Source organism: Boleophthalmus pectinirostris, unplaced genomic scaffold (genome assembly GCF_026225935.1).
Source record: "Boleophthalmus pectinirostris isolate CB_2022bp ecotype Guang Dong unplaced genomic scaffold, ASM2622593v1 HiC_scaffold_2, whole genome shotgun sequence".
In the NCBI taxonomy this organism is placed as follows: domain Eukaryota; kingdom Metazoa; phylum Chordata; class Actinopteri; order Gobiiformes; family Gobiidae; genus Boleophthalmus; species Boleophthalmus pectinirostris.
The window spans coordinates 35,722,394-35,743,017 of NW_026571152.1; the positions used below are offsets into that span (position 1 = coordinate 35,722,394).

Consider the following 20,624-nt stretch of genomic DNA (forward strand, 5'->3'; position numbering starts at 1 on the left):
AACAATGGACGATATATTGAAGTTTATCAATAATTACTTCTAATAATTCAGTCACCTACAACTTCACGAGAACAAAATGTATTACCTTTTTTTAAATCACAAGAACAGTGAATGTAACTAATGAATTTGAGTAAAAAAATATTTAAAAATCTATTTGGATCCATTTTGAATCAAGAATTGTGCAATGAAGTATCACGATGTATCACTGAATTGATTTATTCTTACATCTTTACATATGGAGTGGTTTTATAGCTCAAAAATATCTAGAAAAACAAACACTCTGACTGTGAGCAGGGCTGCCTCTCAAAAAAGAAAGTGTTTTGAATTGACAGGAAGGGCATCTGGTTTTTTATTTTTAAATTATTTTTAAGCCATTATCTCTTGTCTGTTTTTATTGCATGTTACCGTTTTCCTGCTGTTCTTCAATTTTGGGCGTTGCAACACTGGAATTTCCCCACTGTGGGACTAATAAAGATCATATCTTATCTTATCTTATCTTATCTTAAAATCTGCCATACACACGCTGCAGCAAGTGGCTCTGGAGTGGTTTTTATAGTGCAAAAATACCTTGAAAAGTGGTTTTTATAGAGCAAAAATGTCTAGAAAACTGGCATTGTAACTGTAAGCCGTGCTTCCTCTCAAAAAAGAAAGTGTTTTGATTTGACAGGAAGGGCATCTGGTTTAAAATCCCCCACACACATGCTTTAGGAAGTGGCCCTGGAGTGGTTTTTACAGTGCAAAAATAACTTGAAATTTTATTTTATACTGCAAAAATGACTATAAAAACAAACATTCTGACTGTGAGCAGGGCTGCCTCTCAAAAAATAATGTGTTTTCAATTGACAGGAAGGGCATCTGGCTTAAAATCCCCCACACACAATGCAGCAAGTGGCTCTGGAGTGGTTTTATAGCGCAAAAATACCTTGAAAAATGGTTTTATACTGCACAAATACTGAGAAAAACTGACATTCTGACTGTGAGTGATATTGTCTCTCAAAAAATAAAGTGTTTTGAATTGATAGGAAGGGCATCTGGTTTAAAATCCACCACACGCACTGCAGGAAGTGGCTCTGGAGTGGTTTTATAGAGCAAAAATACCTTAAAATTAGATTTTATACTGCAAAAATACCTAGAAAAACAAACATTCTGACTCTGAGCAGGGCTGCCGCTCAAAAAATAAAGTGTTTTCAATTGACAGGAAGGGCATCTGGTTTAAAATCGCCCACACACACTGCAGCAAGTGGCTCTGGAGTGGTTTTATAGCACAAAAATACCTTGAAAAGTGTTTTTATACTGCACAAACACTTGGAAAAACTGACATTCTGACTGAGAACAGTGTTGTCTCAAAAAAAATAAAGTGTTTTGAATTGTCAGGAAGGGCATCTGGTTTAAAATCGAACACACGCACTGCAGGAAGTGGCTCTGGAGTGGAGTGGTTTTATACTGCAAAAATACCTTGAAAAGTGGTTTTATACTGCAAAAATATCTAGAAAAACAAACACTCTGACTGTGAGCAGGGCTGCCTCTCAAAAAATAAAGTGTTTTGATTTGACAGGAAGGGCATCTGGTTTAAAATTCACTACACACACTGTAAAAAGTGGCTCTGGAGTGGTTTTATAGCCCTAAAATATCTTAAAAAGTGGTTTTATACTTCAAAAACACCTAGAAAAACAAACATTTTGACTCTGAGCGGGGCTGCTTCTCAAAAAAATAATGTGTTTTGAGCTGACAGGAAGGGCATCTGGTTTAAAATCTGCTACATGCACTGGAATTTCCCCACTGTGGGACTAATAAAGACATATCTTATCTTATCTTATCTTATCTTAAAATCTGCCATACACACGCTGCAGGAAGTGGCTCTGGAGTGGTTTTATAGTGTAAAAATACCTTGAAAAGTGGTTTTATAGAGCAAAAATGTCTAGAAAAACTGTAAGCCGTGCTTCCTCTCAAAAAAGAAAGTGTTTTGATTTGACAGGAAGGGCATCTGGTTTAAAATCCCCCCCACACATGCTTTAGGAAGTGGCCCTGGAGTGGTTTTATAGTGCAAAAATAACTTGAAATTTTATTTTATACTGCAAAAATGACTATAAAAACAAACATTCTGACTGTGAGCAGGGCTGCCTCTCAAAAAATAATGTGTTTTCAATTGACAGGAAGGGCATCTGGCTTAAAATCGCCCACACACACTGCAGCAAGTGGCTCTGGAGTGGTTTTATAGCGCAAAAATACCTTGAAAAGTGTTTTTATACTGCACAAACACTTGGAAAAACTGACATTCTGACTGAGAACAGTGTTGTCTCTCAAAAAAAATAAAGTGTTTTGAATTGTCAGGAAGGGCATCTGGTTTAAAATCGAACACATGCACTGCAGCAAGTGGCTCTGGAGTGGTTTTATAGTGCAAAAATACCTAGAAAAGTGGTTTTATAGCGCAAAATACGTAGAAAAGCTGACATTCTGACTGAGAACGGGGTGTTATAACCAAAAATACCAAGAAAAGTGGTTTTATAGTGCACAAATACCTAGAAAAACAGGTATTCGAACTGTAAGCGGGGTTTCCTCTCAAAAAAATGAAGTGTTCTCAATTGACAGGAAGGGCATCTGGTTTAAAATCGAACACATGCACTGCAGCAAGTGGCTCTGGAGTGGTTTTATAGTGCAAAAATACCTTGAAAATTGGTTTAATACTGCACAAATGCCGAGAAAATCTGACATTCTGACTGAGAACGAGGCTCCTTCTCAAAAAATAAAGTGTTTTTAATTGACAGGAAGGGCATCTGGTTTAAAATCGAACACACGCACTACAGCAAGTGGCTCTGGAGTGGATTTATAGTGCAAAAATACCTTGAAAAGTGGTTTTATACTGAAACAAATACTTAAAAAAACAGGCATTCTGACTGAGAACGGGGCTGCCTGTCAAAAAAATTTTGTTTTGAGCTGACAGGAAGGGCATCTGGTTTAAAATCTAACACATGCACTGCAGCAAGTGGCTCTGGAGTGGATTTATAGTGCAAAAATACCTTGAAAAGTGGTTTGATGGTGCAAAAATACTTAAAAAAACAGGCATTCTGACTGAGAACGGGGCTGCCTCTCAAAAAATAAAGTGTTTTGAATTGTCAGGAAGGGCATCTGGTTTAAAATCCCCCACACACATGCTTTAGCAAGTGGCTCTGGAGTGGGTTTACGGCGCAAAAATACCTTGAAAAGAGGTATACTTCACAAATACCTTGAGAAAGTGGTTTTATACTGCACAAATACTTTAAAAAAATGGCATTCTGACTGTGAGTGGAGCTTCTTCTCAAAAAAATAAAGTGTTTTGAATTGACAGGAAGGGCATCTGGTTTAAAACCCCCACACGCGTTGTAGCGACCTTACACATTAATATTTATGAATGAATTTAAGTGTATTATTGGATTATTGAGCTGCTCCACCTCGACCAGACCTGAATCCTTTTTCATGACATCAGATTTTTCAACTGTCTGCTACACTGAATCCTAATTAACCTCTTTTTTTTTTTTATGCTGTCACGCTAAAAATAATGTTGTGTTCACAGTTACAGAATCACTTTTGAGGAATTGCACTTTGATTACTTTAATTTCTAAAAAAGTGTTGAATTTTAAAGGTTTTATATGATGCAAAAATTGACTCTTGTGAGCTTTAAATCATGTTATAATTAGTGCTGTCATGCGATAAAAAAAATTGAGAGATTAATTAATTATGATCTGTAATTAATTAATCTAATTAATCTCATTTTAATCTCACCTAAAAATTGCTGAGAAAAGCTTCAATTTGAGGTATTTTCATTTAAATTCATGATTACATTATTGTGGCAGATCAAAACACTGATATAGATTTAAAAAAGTGACTTTATAAAGTCATTTATTGTTTAACAAATCTCTCCCAATTTGGTTGTTGAGCCCAAGTCTCCATGAATAAGAAACTGTTTGCTGTAAAGTAGCAAAGACGAGGAAATCTGAACATAATAACTTTTGTCTACTTAAAGACAATAAAAAGTCCAGTCTTTCCTTAACCAATATTATAAATATTATTGATAGAGAAATGCTTTATATATGAGATCACTGGTTTTAGTCCTTGTTTTAGTCCTGGTTTAGTCCTGGAATGGATTAATCCTGTTTTAGTCCTGGTGTTAGTTCTGGTTTAGACCTGGTTTAGTCCTGGTTTAGACCTGGTTTAGTCCTGGACTGGATTAGTCCTGGTTTTAGTCTTGGTGTTAGTTCTGGTTTAGAGGCTCACAGGAGGAAGCGCGGTTTACGCCGCGTACGCGAGAAAACACGATCCACACGTGGCTCACGGGAGCACGTCGGTGTCCGCGCAGTAACTACGGAAGGAAACATGGTCCGCGCGTTCTCAGGTTAATGACGATGATGAAGGTGTTTGTGTGTGTTGTGTGTGTGTGTGTTTGTATGTGTTTGTGTGTGTGTTTGTGTGTATGTGTGTTTGTGTGTGTTTGTGTTGTGTGTGTGTGTGTGTTGTGTGTGTGTGTTGTGTGTATAGGACAGTAGTGCAGACATCATGAGTCTATGCAGGTTGTTTTCACCAGTGACATTTAAGTTGTAGGCGATTTTATATTTGTTAGTTTCTTTTATATTTCACGTCGGGAGAAGAATTTCCAAGACACAAATGTGTTTTTTACCTGTGCACTGCTGCCTCTGTTCTACTGGCTCTTCCACCTCGTCCATTGTGACTGACGCCGCCAACGTTAACATGACGTTTACATCGCTCTTACTGTGCGCGTTTTGTGTGGGTTTCCGACAATGAGTGGAATTACCGAAAAAAAAAAATGTATAAATGTGTTTTTTGTGTGTGTTTGTGTGTGTGTGTTGTTGGGACAACAACACATAAAAACAGGTTTTATAATGAAGCAAACTCGCATACAGAAACACTAAAGTTAGAGATTAAAAATGAGATTAACGCGATTAAAAAACATAACGCGCTAAATATGACTGTAATTAATTAATCGCAATTAACGCGATAATTTGACACCCCTAGTTATAATGTTGTTATTTCTTCAAAAACAGACCTGAATTTGTGTTTTGTTTCATTCACACATGTTTGAGTAACGCTGTATTGTTAAATTGTTTACATCTTCGAAGCTCAAAATGCTCTGTTCCACCGTGTGATGTCATGAAGTGGTAGTTTTCAAGTTAACAGCTACGTTTTACTTTTAATTCAGCAGAGACTGGCAAATCCAGACCCGAAACAAAAATACAAAATGCAAAAATATCTTGAAAAACAGAAATTCTGACTGTGAGCGAGGGGGCCACTTAAAAACATAATGTGGTTTGAATTGTCAGGAAGGGCATCTGGTTTAAAATCCACCACACTCTCTGTAAGCAAGAAGGTCTGTGTGGAGTAAGAAAAGCTTTCAGAAATGTGTGTGCATATTTGGCTGTAGTTGAGCGTAAAATAAATATTTGTAAATTCTCGATTGAGTCCAGTCGTGCGTAAAATGTGTTGTGTGTTTTATCCATCGGAATATGAACTGAAAAGTTACGACATCAAGAATTATAATCACGAAATTTAAATTTACGATTCCGCTTTCTTCAGTATGAAAACAAATTCACAGACTGAAAAAAATGCGTCATCACTTCACAGGCAGAAGAAACATTGATCGAGATGATGCATAAGGACTGAACCAGGACTAAAACAGGACTAAATCAGGTCTAAACCAGGTCTAAACCAGGACTAAACCAGGACTGAACCAGGACTAAACCAGGACTGAACCAGGACTGAACCAGGACTGAACCAGGACTAAACCAGGACTAAACCAGGACTTAACCAGGATTGAACCAGGTCTAAACCAGGACTAAACCAGGACTAAACCAGGACTAAACCAGGACTGAACCAGGTCTAAACCAGGACTAAACCAGGACTGAACCAGGACTAAACCAGGACTAAAACAGGACTAAATCAGGTCTAAACCAGGCCTGAACCTGGACTAAAACAGGACTGAACCAGGACTAAACCAGGAGGATTAACTAGGACTAAACCAGTTTTAAACCAGACCCGGTCTGAACCAGGACTACACCAGGTCTAAACTAGGACTGAACCAGGAATAAAACAGGACTAAATCAGGTCTAAACCAGGACTGAATCAGGACTGAACCAGGAAAAATAAACCAGGACTAAAACAGGACTAATACAGGACTAAATCAGGACTAAACCAGGACTAAACCAGGTCTAAACCAGGTCTAAAACAGGACTAAAACAGGACTAAACCAGGTCTAAACCAGGACTAAATCAGGACTAAACCAGGACTAAACCAGGTCTAAACCAGGACCAAAACAGGACTGAACCAGGACTAAACCAGGTCTAAATCAGGACTAAAACAGGTTTAAACCAGGACTAAACCAGGACTGAACCAGGACTAAAACAGGACTAAAACAGGACTAAACCAGGACTGAACCAGGACTAAAACAGGACTAAACCAGGACTGATTCAGGACTAAAACAGGACTAAAACAGGACTAAACCAGGACTGAACCAAGACTAAAACAGGACTAAAACAGGACTAATTCAGGACTAAACCAGGTCTAAACCAGGACTAAAACAGGACTAAACCAGGACTGAACCAGGACTAAAACAGGACTAAAACAGGACTGAACCAGGACTAAAACAGGACAAAACCAGGACTAAACCAGGACTAAAACAGGCCTAAAACCAGGACTAAAACAGGACTCAACCAGGGTTAGGGTTTTTCACGTATGACTGGACTCAATCGAGAATTTACCACTATTTATTTTACTCTCACCTACAGCCAAATACGCCTACGAATATTTCTAAAATCTTTCTTACTCCTTCTTCCAGCTCTGGGTTGGTTTTATATTTCATCCAAAACCAGAAAAACAAAACAAACAAAAAAACGTAAAATGGCTCCTTTAAACCGTAAGAAAATATCCCAAACTTGTCAAGTGGAGGTCCCCTTGTCCGGAGACTGGACCGTGCGAAACATATTTGGAAACAAAAACAGAGCTGACACTTTCTTTCACTTACACGTCTTTTTTTTTTCCTCTTCCCCTCTCCTTTTTTTTATTCCTTTGCTACAGGTGCCAGTGCCCCCCGCAGCTCCAGGGCCCCGACTGTCAGCAGACGAGACTTAGTTTCCTTGGCAACGGCTATGCCTGGTTTCCCCCCATAAGGCCGTGCTTTGATAGCCATCTTTCACTGGAGTTTCTGACGGAAGAGGACGACGGACTGCTGCTCTACTCGGGCCCCGTGGCGACGCTGATGCCCGGAGACCGTGAGGATTACATGGCCATAGGTAACGCGACGAACTCCGGGTTAATTAGAACGAGCTCGAAAAAATGGATGCGATAAGTTTAACGAGCGCGGAGGAGATCACGGGATTGGTGGAGAAATGGCGTCGCGTCGTGTCGTTTGTGCGTTTGGTTCACGGGGCTTCGTGAAGGCGCGCTCAAGGGAATGTTCCGCAGTGCTGTTTTAAAGGTGTGTGTTATGTGAGATGTTAAAAAAAAAAAAAAAAAAAAAAGAAAGAAATATGAAATAGCTGCAACTTAAATGCGAAATGAAGAGAGCAGGACTGAACCAGGACTGAACCAGGACTGAACCAGGACTGAACCAGGACTGAACCAGGACTGAACCAGGACTGAACCAGGACTGAACCAGAAGGACTGGACCAGGACTGAACCAGAAGGACTGAACCAGGACTGAACCAGAAGGACTAAACCAGGACTGAACCAGGACTGAACCAGGACTGAACCAGGACTGAACCAGAAGGACTAAACCAGGACTGACCAGGACTGAACCAGGACTGAACCAGAAGGACTAAACCAGGACTGGACCAGGACTGAACCAGAAGGACTAAACCAGGACTGGACCAGGACTAGAACAGGACTAAACCAGGACTGGACCAGAAGGACTAAACCAGGACTGGACCAGGACTAGAACAGGACTAAACCAGGACTGGACCAGGACTGGACCAGGACTGAACCAGGACTGGACCAGGACTGACCAGGACTGAACCAGGACTGAACCAGAAGGACTAAACCAGGACTGAACCAGGACTGAACCAGAAGGACTAAACCAGGACTGAACCAGGACTGAACCAGGACTGAACCAGGACTGAGTGGTTCGGAGGTTTGCCCACGTAGACTGTCAGGTGACCGGTCCAGTCCTGGTTTAGTCTTGATCCAGTCCTGGTTTAGTCCTCTTTTAGTCCTAGTTCAGTCCTGGTTTAGACCTGGTTCAGTCCTGGTTGAGTCTTGGTTTAGTCCTGGTTTAGACCTGGTTCAGTCCTGGTTTAGTCTTGGTTTAGTCCTGTTTTAGACCTGGTTTAGTCCTCGTTTAGTCCTAATTTAGTCCTAGTTTAGTCCTGGTTTAGTCCTGTTTTATTCTTAGTTTAGTCCTGATATAGACCTGGTTTAGTCTTGGTTTAGTCCTGGTTTAGACCTGGTTCAGTCCTGGTTCAGTCCTGGTTCAGTCCTGGTTTAGTCCTGGTTTAGTCCTGGTTCAGTCCTGGTTCAGTCCTGGTTTAGTCTGGTTTCAGTCCTGGTTTAGTCCTGGTTTTAGTCTGGTTTAGTCCTGGTTCAGTCCTGGTTTAGTCTTGGTTCAGTCCTGATTTAGTCCTGGTTTAGTCGTGGTTCAGTCCTGGTTCAGTCCTGGTTCAGTCTTGGTTTAGTCCTGGTTTAAACCTGGTTTAAACCTGGTTCAGTCCTGGTTTAGTCTTGTTTTAGTCCTGGTTCAGTCCTGGTTCATTCCTGGTTTAGACCTGGTTTAGTCCTGGTTTAGTCCTAATTTAGTCCTAGTTTAGTCCTGGTTTAGTCCTGTTTTATTCTTAGCTTAGTCCTGGTTTAGACCTGGTTTAGTCCTTGGTTTTAGTCCTGGTTTAGTCCTGGTTTAGACCTGGTTCAGTCCTGGTTCAGTCCTGGTTCAGTCCTGGTTTAGTCCTGGTTTAGTCTTGGTTCAGTCCTGGTTTAGTCCTGGTTCAGTTCCGGTTTAGTCGTGGTTCAGTCCTGGTTTAGTCCTGGTTCAGTCCCGGTTTAGTCTTGGTTCAGTCCTGATTTAGTCCTGGTTTAGTCGTGGTTCAGTCCTGGTTTTAACCTGGTTTAAAGTCCTGGTTCAGTCCTGGTTCCTGGTTTAGTCCTGGTTTAGTCCTGGTTTAGTCCTGGTTTCAGTCCTGGTTTAGTCCTGGTTTAGTCCTAGTCCTGGTTTTAGTCCTGGTTTAGTCTTGGTTTAGTCCTGGTTTAGTCCTGGTTTCAGTCCCTGGTTTAGTCTTGGTTCAGTCCTGATTTAGTCCTGGTTTAGACCTGGTTTAGTCCTGGTTCAGTCCTGGTTTAGTCTTGGTTCAGTCCTGATTTAGTCCTGGTTTAGACCTGGTTTAGACCTGTTTTAGTCCTAGTTTATACCTGGTTTAGTCTTGGTTCAGTCCTGGTTTAGTCCTGGTTTAGACCTGGTTTAGTCTTGGTTCAGTCCTGGTTTAGTCCTGGTTTAGACCTGTTTTAGTCCTAGTTTAGTCCTGGTTTAGTCCTGGTTCAGTCCTGTTTTAGTCCTGGTTTAGACCTGTTTTAGTCCTGGTTTAGACCTGGTTTAGTCCTGGTTTAGACCTGGTTCAGTCCTGGTTCAGTCCTGGTTCAGTCCTGGTTTAGTCCTGGTTTAGTCCTGGTTCAGTCCCGGTTTAGTCTTGGTTCAGTCCTGGTTTAGTCCTGGTTTAGTCCTAGTTTATACCTGGTTTAGTCCTGGTTTAGTCCTAGTTTATAGTCCTGGTTTTAGTCCTGGTTTTAGTCCTGGTTTTAGTCCTGGTTTAGTCCTGGTTTAGTCCTGGTTTAGTCCTGGTTCAGTCCTGGTTTAGTCCTGGTTAGTCCTGGTTCAGTCCTGGGTTTAGTCCTGGTTTCAGTCCTGGTTTAGTCCTGGTTTAGTCCTAGTTTCCTGGTTTAGTCCTGGTTTAGTCTGGTTCAGTCCTGGTTTAGTCCTTGGTTAGTCTGGTTTAGTCCTGGTTTAGACCTGGTTTAGTCCTGGTTTAGTCCTGGTTTAGACCTGGTTTAGTCCTGTTATTTCTGTTCTGTAGATGATGATAAACGGTGTTAACATTAATAACACAATCATAACAACAATGTTCCGTTTAAACTTGTCTATTTTACATTTTCTCCACTACAGACGTTTTCACTGCTTAAAAACACCATGAAAAACAAATCTCCATGGAGACGAGCGGCACGTGACACACCCTCCACCAGAAAAGTTACACAGTGCACCTTTTAGTAACAAAACCGAGTACTTCCGATTCCCCCCGGCTATTTTTTTTCTTTTCTTTTTACTCACTGTTTACAGAGAAAAGTGTGGTACCAGTTTTTAAACACAGTGACATAGTTTAGACTCCACATGCTAATGAGTTGCCATAAACTAATTAGAACAGGCTGCTGCACTAACGAACCCACTGCTTTTGGAACCAAGATGATTTATTCTTACAGCTCGCGCCTACTTCCTCCTTTCACCATTTCAACGTGAGATAGGCCGGTTTAAAATGAACTTTGATCGATAACCGCAATTATAAATCTGGAACAAGCGTTAGTTTCAGGTGGAGACGCTTAAAGGCCCAATAATACGCAAAATTAACTCGTGTGAGCTTTGAGCCGTGTTATAATGTTGTTTCCTCGTCAAAAACAGACCTGGAGTTGAGTTTTGTTTCATTCACAGATGTTTGAGTGATTTTATTATTGGTCCAAAGCTCAAAACTGCTCTGTTCGACTTTGTGATGTCATATGGTGGTTTTCATGTGAACAGCTCCTTTTACCTTTAGTTCAGTAGAGATTGAGTGAGGGTCGGGCCTTAAAGGTTGTATGGAGGATTTTATTTATTTATTTTTTTGTTTCAAGTTGTCAATGATAGCATTATAGAGATGCAGTAGCCTTGTAATTATGATGACCAAAAAAAAAGAGAATAAAAATTCATCAACTCTGGACGTGGTGGGGCTAAACATTTGCCAATAGATAACGACACTGCCTCGTTATCTGTGAGCTGACAGGCTGTCAATCAAACTCCCTACGTTTCTAGCGTAACTGACTTGCCTGCGCCGCCGGTACGTGGTTTACGTACGACTGTCACGCAGTCCACAGACGCAAGACGCACAGACGCTGTTTACTCCACCAACGCAACAGTTCTTAGCGGCTTTTTTTGACCTATATCTTCCTCGCAGTTCGCACAAAGTTTGTTGCGATGGCGACAAGAATCCAGGAGCAGTTCGCCGCAAAAGAAAGTCCGTTTTTGAGATTGATGAAAGAAGAAGACAAGGGGAAAAGCAGCGAAGCCAAACTAAGGTGATTCTTGGAGATTCATTCCAGCGATGGCGCGACTGAAGCAGACGCAGGGTCTAAAGACTGACGCACTGGTCCACAAATTACTCCTGGACAGGAAACTTCTGCTTATTATGAAAACGTACTTTATTTCCAAGAGCGACACAAACGTTTTTCAGGACACGAAAGCGATATCCTATGTCTGAAAACGTAATTTTCAAGGCAAAGAAAGAGTCCGCTTGCTGCTGCGTGTTGTAGTAGTCTCTGCCCGTTCCGTTCTTCCCCCCGCTCCTCACTTCTCCGTCTTGCCTAACCAACACTGTAGTTAGTTGTTTACAAGTCATGTGCAGTTCACCGGCTGTAAACAAACCTGTTTCTGGTGTAAGGAGGAGGCGTTTCTACGTAGGAGCTGTAGGGGAGGGGGGGTGGTTTCACACATGCGCAACATTTGAAAAAGGACAAACAGTCGCTGGATTTCTCGTTCCTTGGAAAATCCTCTATACAACCTTTAATTCATCTCAAAAATACTCGATACAAAAATAAATGCCAGATTTAGATTTCTTATGAACCCGTGTATCATTCGTTCATTTGTTTTTCCAATATAAAACCAAAAATAAGAAAACGAAAAAACAACCGTTTTCTTCATTATTTGTCTCCAAACCAAAATGAACAGATTATGATTTGTTTTTTTCAGTTTTTTGATTTTGTGTTTAAATGAAGAATGGAAAAAAAAAAAAAAAGGATAACGGCCGTTTCCCGTTTACGTGACTGCGATGTCGGACTGAACCAGGACTGATCCAGGTCCGGGACCAGAGCGAGACCAGACCAGGACCAGACCGGGACCAGACTAAGACGAGACCCAGGCCGGGACTGAGACCAAGACCGAGACCAGACCTGGACCAAGACAGACCTGAGACCGAAAGACCAGACCACCTGGACTGAGACCAAGACCGAGACCTGGACTGAGACCAGACCTGGACTGAGAGACCAAGACCAGACCTGGACCAAGACCAGACCTGGACTGAGACCGAGACCAGACCTGGACTGAGACCAAGACCAGACCTGGACCAAGACCAGACCTGGACTGAGACCGAGACCAGACCTGGACTGAGACCGAGACCAGACCTGGACTGAGACCGAGACCAGACCTGGACCAAGACCAGACCTGGACTGAGACCAAGACCAGACCTGGACCAAGACCAGACCTGGACTGAGACCGAGACCAGACCTGGACTGAGACCAAGACCAGACCTGGACCAAGACCAGACCTGGAAGACCAGACCTGGACTGAGACCGAGACCAGAGACCTGACCAGACCTGAGACCAAGACCAGACCTGGACTGAGACCGAGACCAGACCTGAACTGAGAGACCAAGACCAAGACCAGACTGGACTGAGACCAAGACCAAGACCAGACCTGGACTGAGACCAAGACCAGACCTGGACTGACCGACCTGAGACCAGAGACCTGGACCAAGACCAGACCAGGACTGAGACCAAGACCGAGACCAGACCGGGACTGAGACCGAGACCAGGCCGAGACCAGACCGGGACTGAGAAATACAGACCAGGCCGAGACCAGACCGGGACCAGACCGGGACTGAGACCGAGACCCTCGGTCCTGAGGCTCGGACCCTACGGAGGCACGGAGTCAAAGCTTGGAGTCGCTCTGGTCCCGGTTCAGTCCTGGTTCAGTCCTGGTTCAGTCCTGGTTCAGTCTGTATGAGGGGCAAAAGTCCAGCATCGCAGTCATGGAATCACGTAAACGGGAAACGGTCGTTATGCTTTTTTTTTCCATTCTTCATTTAAACACAAATTCGAAAACTGAAAAAAAAAAAAAAAAAAATCATTATCTGTCTTTTTCATTTTGGTTTTGGAGACAAATAATGAAGAAAACTGCTGTTTTTTCATTTTCTTATTTTTGGTTTTATATTGAAAAACGAATGAACGAATGATACACGGGTTCATATGATTTCCCCTTTCCAGAGATACTTTGTTTTTTGATATCGGACCAGTAGTTGCTGAGTAAATTCAATTTGAAATTTGTCGACCATGCAAAAAAAGTGACAAAATGAAATTGCGATATCTCAGAAACCGTTACGCCAATCATGCTCAAATTTGAGATCTTGGCTTTCTTGGCTATGACTTACCCTTACGCCAGTTGTCTTCGCAATTGAACAATGTGAGGGTTCAAATTGCAATTTTTTTGGGGTGAATTGATTTGGAATAACTCGTAAAATCATCCAAATGATTCTAGTGAAGATGTATGGAGTTTAAACGTAACAACACAATATAGAATTATAATAAAATCTGAAGCTGAACCCAAGATGGCGTCGTATTGTTTACAGTGGCGCATCAGCCCAAAAATAATTTTCTCTTCTGAATTTACTTCCTCAATCCGGGTGAGCTCCTCCCACTGGGGTGATGCCTGTAACGTGCACGGCGTGGAGCGTTTGGACCAATCAGAGCGAGAGCTGCTAGAGCGGAGCGAGTGCAGACTCAGAGCCGAGGTTAAGTCTTACAAAGCTCACTTTTAGCTGCTTTGAGGATTGAAAATGTTTAAAAAAAAGTTTATGTTGTGAAAATAGAAAAGAATCCAGACAAAATCCAACCTTTTTGAAAGTTGTCGATGCCCTGTGAGCCGAACACGGGCAGTTTAAATTCACAAAAGTCTTTCACAAAACTCAAAACGCTTCTATTTCTATGGGAGAATTGTTTCTGGGCCCAAGCCCCTGGGAGCTGCAGTACCTGGAGCGGCCACTAGTTGGTCTCGAGCCGGGACAGAGGGGGAGGGGCTTATCCAGTTTTTATCAGGATTTGTGTGTTAAACATGTGTGAATGAAACAAAACAAAACTCCAGGTCTGTTTTTCATAAGGAAACAAAATTATAATATGCTGCAGATCAGAAAACAGTGTAATATGGGCCTTTAAAAACCTCCTGAGATCCGGCCCATTCTTTTGTGTCCTTTACAGTGGACATTTAAGTGTTTTGAGATAGACTCTTAATGAGGGGACAAGGTTCTTCTGCCTAAGTAGAGCTGGGGGGATTATAGGTACAATCATGTCCAGGATAAAAAGAAAAATAAGTCAGTAGGAGTTAGTTTGCGGCTGCACTGATAAGAAATTAAAAGGGAGCCTAAAAACTTTTTGTAGAAGCTTGTCAGAGATGTTGGTCAACAAAAAAGTAGTTATTTTTAGGAGCTTAACTCCACATGGAATAACACCAAAATGTCCCCGGCGTCCATTACAGATGTTACAAAATTATAAATAAAAATAAAATGAAAGATGACAGAGGTGAAAGAAAAGAATTAAGTAATAATAAAAAAAAATACACATATTGCAATACACTTTTTTTCTGGGTCCCATCAGGTTAAAGATGCTCTGTGTGATTTTGTGAATTATTTTCTCTGTGGAGATGTTATTGTTTTGTCTGGAATGTTCCATGGGGCCCGGTCAAGCAGAAGTAAACAACAAGGCCAAAAATTCAAGTTAATGCATCTGATATAAAAATGTATTGAACAGATACATATGTACTCTAGTTTATGAAACTGTTTACCTTTTTTCTGTACCATTTTTGGTTCATATGTTTTAAACAGACCATGTATGAAACATGGAACAACATTTTTTTTTCCCAAATTTCAAAGACCTGCAAATCATGTAAATAAATGGATGTATTTCATCATATCTTGTGTTATTAGATCTTTGAACTGTTGATGAAGGTACATGATTTTTCAAAAAAAAAAGTATTTAAAATGATAAAAATTTGCTTGAAAGGACTGACATATTTTATAGAAATAGTTTCCTTTCATTTTGAAGTAATATTAAAGTATTCAGAAGAAAAAAGCGACAAATTATGTAAAATCATGCACCTTCTACTTGCTGCACAATTTTCCCTCCGTTACTTTTCCCTCCGTTACCATGACCTTTCTTAAAAAAAAATCTCATGACTCAAAAAGTAAGAGGTTTTTCAACCTAATCTTGTACCATATGGTAGAAAACTATATGAAGCAAATATTCAAACCAGTTTGTTAAGGATATGGAAGTGAGAACCAAGAGTTTTCACTGTTTGGATTTATTGCCCAAAAAGTGCTGCATATTTCATTCCCTCCGTTACCGACATGAGTTTTTAAATTTTTTGTCAACAACTTGAAAGAATATCACAGGTTTAACTTGACCCTGTTGGAGTGTAACTCTTTCCTACATTCTGATACTTTACTTATTTCAATAGTCCCTCTAGTTTCTGAATAAGAACAATTTGAATGTAAAAAATCTGCCCCTGTTTCCCTCCGTTACTGCTTGACCGGACCCACAGTATTGGATTAAACCTTTCTACCTTCATGCAGACCAAACCAGACCAAGTTACAGGTCAGATCTGGGGAGAGGCGACCCCACTCACAGTTATTTATAGCCTGTTTTTAGGTATTTTTGGGCTATAAAATCACCTGTAATTGAATCAACGTAAGTTAGAGCTGTTTAATGTCACACTGTGGAACATTCCAGACACAGTGCACCTTTAAGCAGTTGTTTCGCCATCACAGTTTGCCCTTTGTACTAATATATCTTGAGTATTTGAAGCAGGGCGCTGTCTGTTGGTGAAAAAACGGCGCACAGAAGCAACCATCATCTCATTTTTACTCACTCGAGACAATTGGACTCCCCGGTCGAGTCCAGTGATCGAAGCTACAATCTCTTTTCCACAGTCATTATAGAAAACGCACTCCCCTCTCCTTTAAAAATGTGCATTTGATTGGTCAACAGCACGATTGTAATGAGACATGATTGGACTTTGTTTGGTACTATTGACGCGCTTTAATTACTATTAAATTATCTACATAGAAACAAGAACAGCGGCTGATATCGGCTGGAAGCTGCATTGTCCTGGTGTGTGTTAAACTTTCTGTATATTTTCTGATCTGTTTCCTTTTCAAAAACAGACCTGGAGTTGTGTTTTGTTTCATTCACTCATGTTTAACTCTCAGTGTCGAGGAGTAACAGATTACATGTACCGGAGTTACATAATCAGAGTACAAATGATGAGTAACTGTATTCGGTTACAGTTACTGTTTCAGTGAGTGGGAATCGGATTACAGTTACTTTGTTGAAGTAAATGGATTACACGGCGGGATTTTCCTGTTTTCACATTTTGGGCTAAACCAGGATTAAAATCAGGACTAAAAGAAAAAAAACAGGACTAAACCAAGACTAAAACCAAAAAAAACAGGACTAAACCAGGACTAAAACCAGAACTTAAACCAGGACTAAACCAAGACAAAAAAAACAGGACTAAACCAGGACTAAACCAGGACTAAAACCAGGACTAAACCAGGACTAAACCAGGACTAAACCAAACCAGGACTAAACCAGGACTAAAACCAGGACTAAACCAGGACTAAACCAAGACAAAAAAAAAACAGGACTAAACCAGGACTAAAACCAGGAACTAAACCAGGACTAAACCAAGACCAAAAAAAAACCAGGACTAAACCAAGACTAAACCAAGACTAAACCAGGACTAAAACCAGGTCTAAAACCAGGACTAAACCAGGAACTAAACCAGGACTAAAACCAGGACTAAAAACCAGACCTAAACCAGGACTAAACCAAGACAAAAAAACAGGACTAAACCAGGACTAAACCAAGACTAAACCAAGACTAAACCAGGACTAAACCAGGACTAAAACCAGGACTAAACCAGGACTAAACCAAGACTAAACCAGGACTAAACCAGGACTAAACCAGAACTAAACCAGGACTAAACCAAGACAAAAAAACAAGACTAAACCAGGACTAAACCAAGACTAAACCAGGACGAAAACCAGGACTAAAACCAGGACTAAACCAGGACTAAACCAAGACTAAACCAGGACTAAAACCAGGACTAAACCAGAACTAAACCAGGACTAAACCAAGACAAAAAAACAGGACTAAACCAGGACTAAACCAAGACTAAACCAGAACTAAACCAGGACTAAACCAAGACAAAAAAACAAGACTAAACCAGGACTAAACCAAGACTAAACCAGGACTAAAACCAGGACTAAACCAGAACTAAACCAGGACTAAACCAAGACAAAAAAAAAAAAAAAAACAGGACTAAACCAGGACTGAAACCAGATCTAAAACCAGAACTAAACCAAGACAAAAAAACCAGGACTAAACCAGGACTAAAACAAGGACTAAAACCAGGACTAAACCAGAACTAAACCAGGACTAAACTAAGACAAAAAAAAAAAAAAAAAAAAAAAACAGGACTAAATCAGGACTAAACCAGGACTAAAACCAGGACAATATCAAGTAATCCAAAGTATTCAGATTACGTTACTCACTTTAAGTAATTTAATGGACTCTGTTACAAACTACATTCTGGGGTCTGTAATCTGTAATCTGTAGTGGATTACATTTTTAAAGTAACCTTCCCAACACTGTTAACACTGTGGATATTTAGGCTGAGTTCTTCTCTCAAACTGAAAACACTTTCTTGCACCTTGTGATGTCATGTGGTAATACAGAAAGCTCCACTGTGTTTTTAAACTCCATACACCTTCACTAGAATCATTTGGACAATTTCAGCCCTGGAATTGCCAATCTCTAGTAAACAGATTACAACAATTACAGAAAAAATCATGATCACAATTATTTTGGTCAATACTGAAATCACGATTATTCAAATTATTATTTTTTAGTTACGCGATGCATTTATTCAGCATTTCTCTCAAAAAAACAAAGACAAACACAAAAAACGTATTATTGATCATTTAAACCAAGTAGTTTAGAGCAGTTTTGCAATGTATAAAACATAAATAGAATAAAATATATAGTCCAATGATGTTCACTTGCTCTTCTGATAATTTATGTTTTTAGGTTATTTTTTCAGACCAAGAGTTTGTTTTCATACATGACAGTTTCGACTTCGGTCTTCCTCAGAGTTACGTGATGTTGCTGTGACGTGTTGTTCAGCTGATTTAAACAGGTTTTGGTGCTGTCTTCCTACCGGTGGAGGCAGGACGACAGCGCCATCTGCAGTGAGGGCAATGAGAAAACATAATATCAACTGTACAGAAAACTCAGGCAATCACTCGTCCACCCGAAAGACAAAACAGAACCGGAGCATAAATGTAATGCCAGATACAAAATACCCTGCATGTCCTGAAATAAAACATACATTGGGGAAAAAGGGAGGGCGCTCAGTCCACGAAAAAAAAAAAAAAAACATAAGACAGAATGTGAGAAGGAAACTGCAAAGGCGAAACACGAGAAACAAAACACAAATCAAAACAGGAACAACTCAAATCAGTCATTTCTGAGCTCTGTAAAAGAGAAAACAACATTCTGGACTGGCACAGAGGAAAACAAACACCGTCTCTAGATTAAAGAGGCAATCGAAATCGGAAACGTGCCCAAGGGACGATAAACTAGGACGAGGGGGCTTTTTTACTCTCACACACCCGGGATACTGTCCTGAGGAGGTCGGACTGCAGGTGGCGCTGTCGTCCTGCCTCCACCGGTAGGAAAACAGCACCAAAACCTGTTTAAATCAGCTGAACGGACACGTCACAGCAACATCACGTGACTCTGAGGAAGACCGCAGGGAGCTGTCAAAACTGTCAGGTATGAAAACAAACTCTTGGTCTAAAAAAAGAACCTAATAACATGAATAAAATATACTTTGGACATGAAATAACAAAAAACATCCAACATAAACTAGATATCCAGCTGTTCTACATTTTAAAAATAAAACAAATATACTTATTTATATAAAAAATAAACTTTGTTAGGCTTTAAATCGTTTCAACTCGATCATATGAGTTTGGAGATCGTTTGACACACAGATCAAAATTCGATTAATTGCACAGCCTTAAACAGAAGGTAAAGTGCAGCTATTAACTTGAAGACTACCACTCTATGACATCACAAGGTGGAACAGAGCATTTTGAGCTTTGTGTAAGTGTTACGCAAACATGTGTGAATGAAACAAAACACAAGTCCAGGTCTGTTTTTGATGAGGTAACAGCATTAGACCAAAGCTCACCCAAAACTCACAAAGCTTTAATAAAATATGTTGTTTTCTTAGGACGGGCTTAAATAAATAATAGCGACGTGGAGAAAAATCAGTCAGTCCACTTTGTAACTAACTTTATATATTAACTTATTCATGTACAGTCTTGCATAAGGACTTGTATTCAAAGAGACAAAGACAGAAGCGGCTTTGTCTTCATCAGGGACATCTTCTATAACAGTATAAATGGAAACTATAGAATAAATACATTGTACAAACTACTTGAATTCCTAAGTTCAAGAAAGTTATGCTTCTGAAAGATCTTATTGTGAATCATAAATACACAATTAAATGGATGGACTAATGCAGATTCGGCTGTTAATTCAGCACATATCTGCATTAACATTTAAAGGTGCACTGTGTGACTTTTCGAGTGGCGGGTCCGTCAAATGTTTTTCTCCGTGTAAATGTTTCTATCTTCACAGAGACCAAACCAGGCCAAGTTACAGATCAGATCTATGGAGAAGCGACCCCGCTCACAGTCAGAATGTCTGTTTTTTAAGGTGTTTTTTAGCTATAAAACCACCTGTGATTGAATAAATGCAGTGCTTCTCATTTATTTTCTGTCACTTCCCCCCTTGGGAGAAGAAAACATTTCACACACCCAATCCACAGAACCATTACCAAACATGGACAAATCACACCGTCGTCTTCAGTCGCTTACATACAAGAGAAAATGTTTTAGTCTCTTCTCGAAAGCGACTCCTGGGAAACACGCAGCGTCTGTCTGATCGTATTCTGCACTGTGCTCACCTAGCCTGATTCATCAGCCGGTTTCACTTTATGGAAACCATCTGACCTCGCAGCATTAGGATTCGTTCGCTTGGCTGTAAACAGGACTAAAACGGGTCTAAACCAGGACTAACCCAGAACTGAACGAGGACTCACTGTCGGGACGAGCTCGGAGGTGCATCCGTGTAGACCACAGGTGTTAAACATAAGGCCCGGGGGCCAGATCCGGCCCTCCAAGACCTTTAATGTGGCCCTTGGGTGATTTTCTACTAAAATATTTTAAATGTTGAAATTGAATTTTTCTTAAAGTTTCAGGTTGTTCATGGTATTATAATATTATAATAAGAAAGAGTTCATCAATTAAAAAAGATTTCTGTAATAGATTTGTGTTTCTCTGCACAAATATTTGAACTTATTGTTATTTTTGGGGTTTATATGCCATGAGTTTTCTGATCCGGCCCCTTTGGGATCAAAGTAGGTTGGATACGGCCCCCGGACCAAAATGAGTTTGACACCCCTGGTGTAGACCGTCGGGTGACCGCAGGAGAAAGGACCGGCGCAGAGCTCCGCGCAG

General features: G+C 40.6%; 1 protein-coding gene across 1 annotated transcript in view; it reads left to right on the plus strand.

Moving 5' to 3' along the window:
• The window catches only part of LOC110165906 (neural-cadherin-like), a 456,074-nt gene that overhangs the window by 333,919 nt on the left and 101,531 nt on the right, over positions 1 to 20,624 (plus strand). Inside the window, exon 23 of the mRNA XM_055155988.1 lies at positions 7,063 to 7,277. Within this exon, the coding sequence (XP_055011963.1) occupies positions 7,063 to 7,277 (215 nt within the window). The remainder of the gene's footprint in view (positions 1 to 7,062; positions 7,278 to 20,624) is intronic.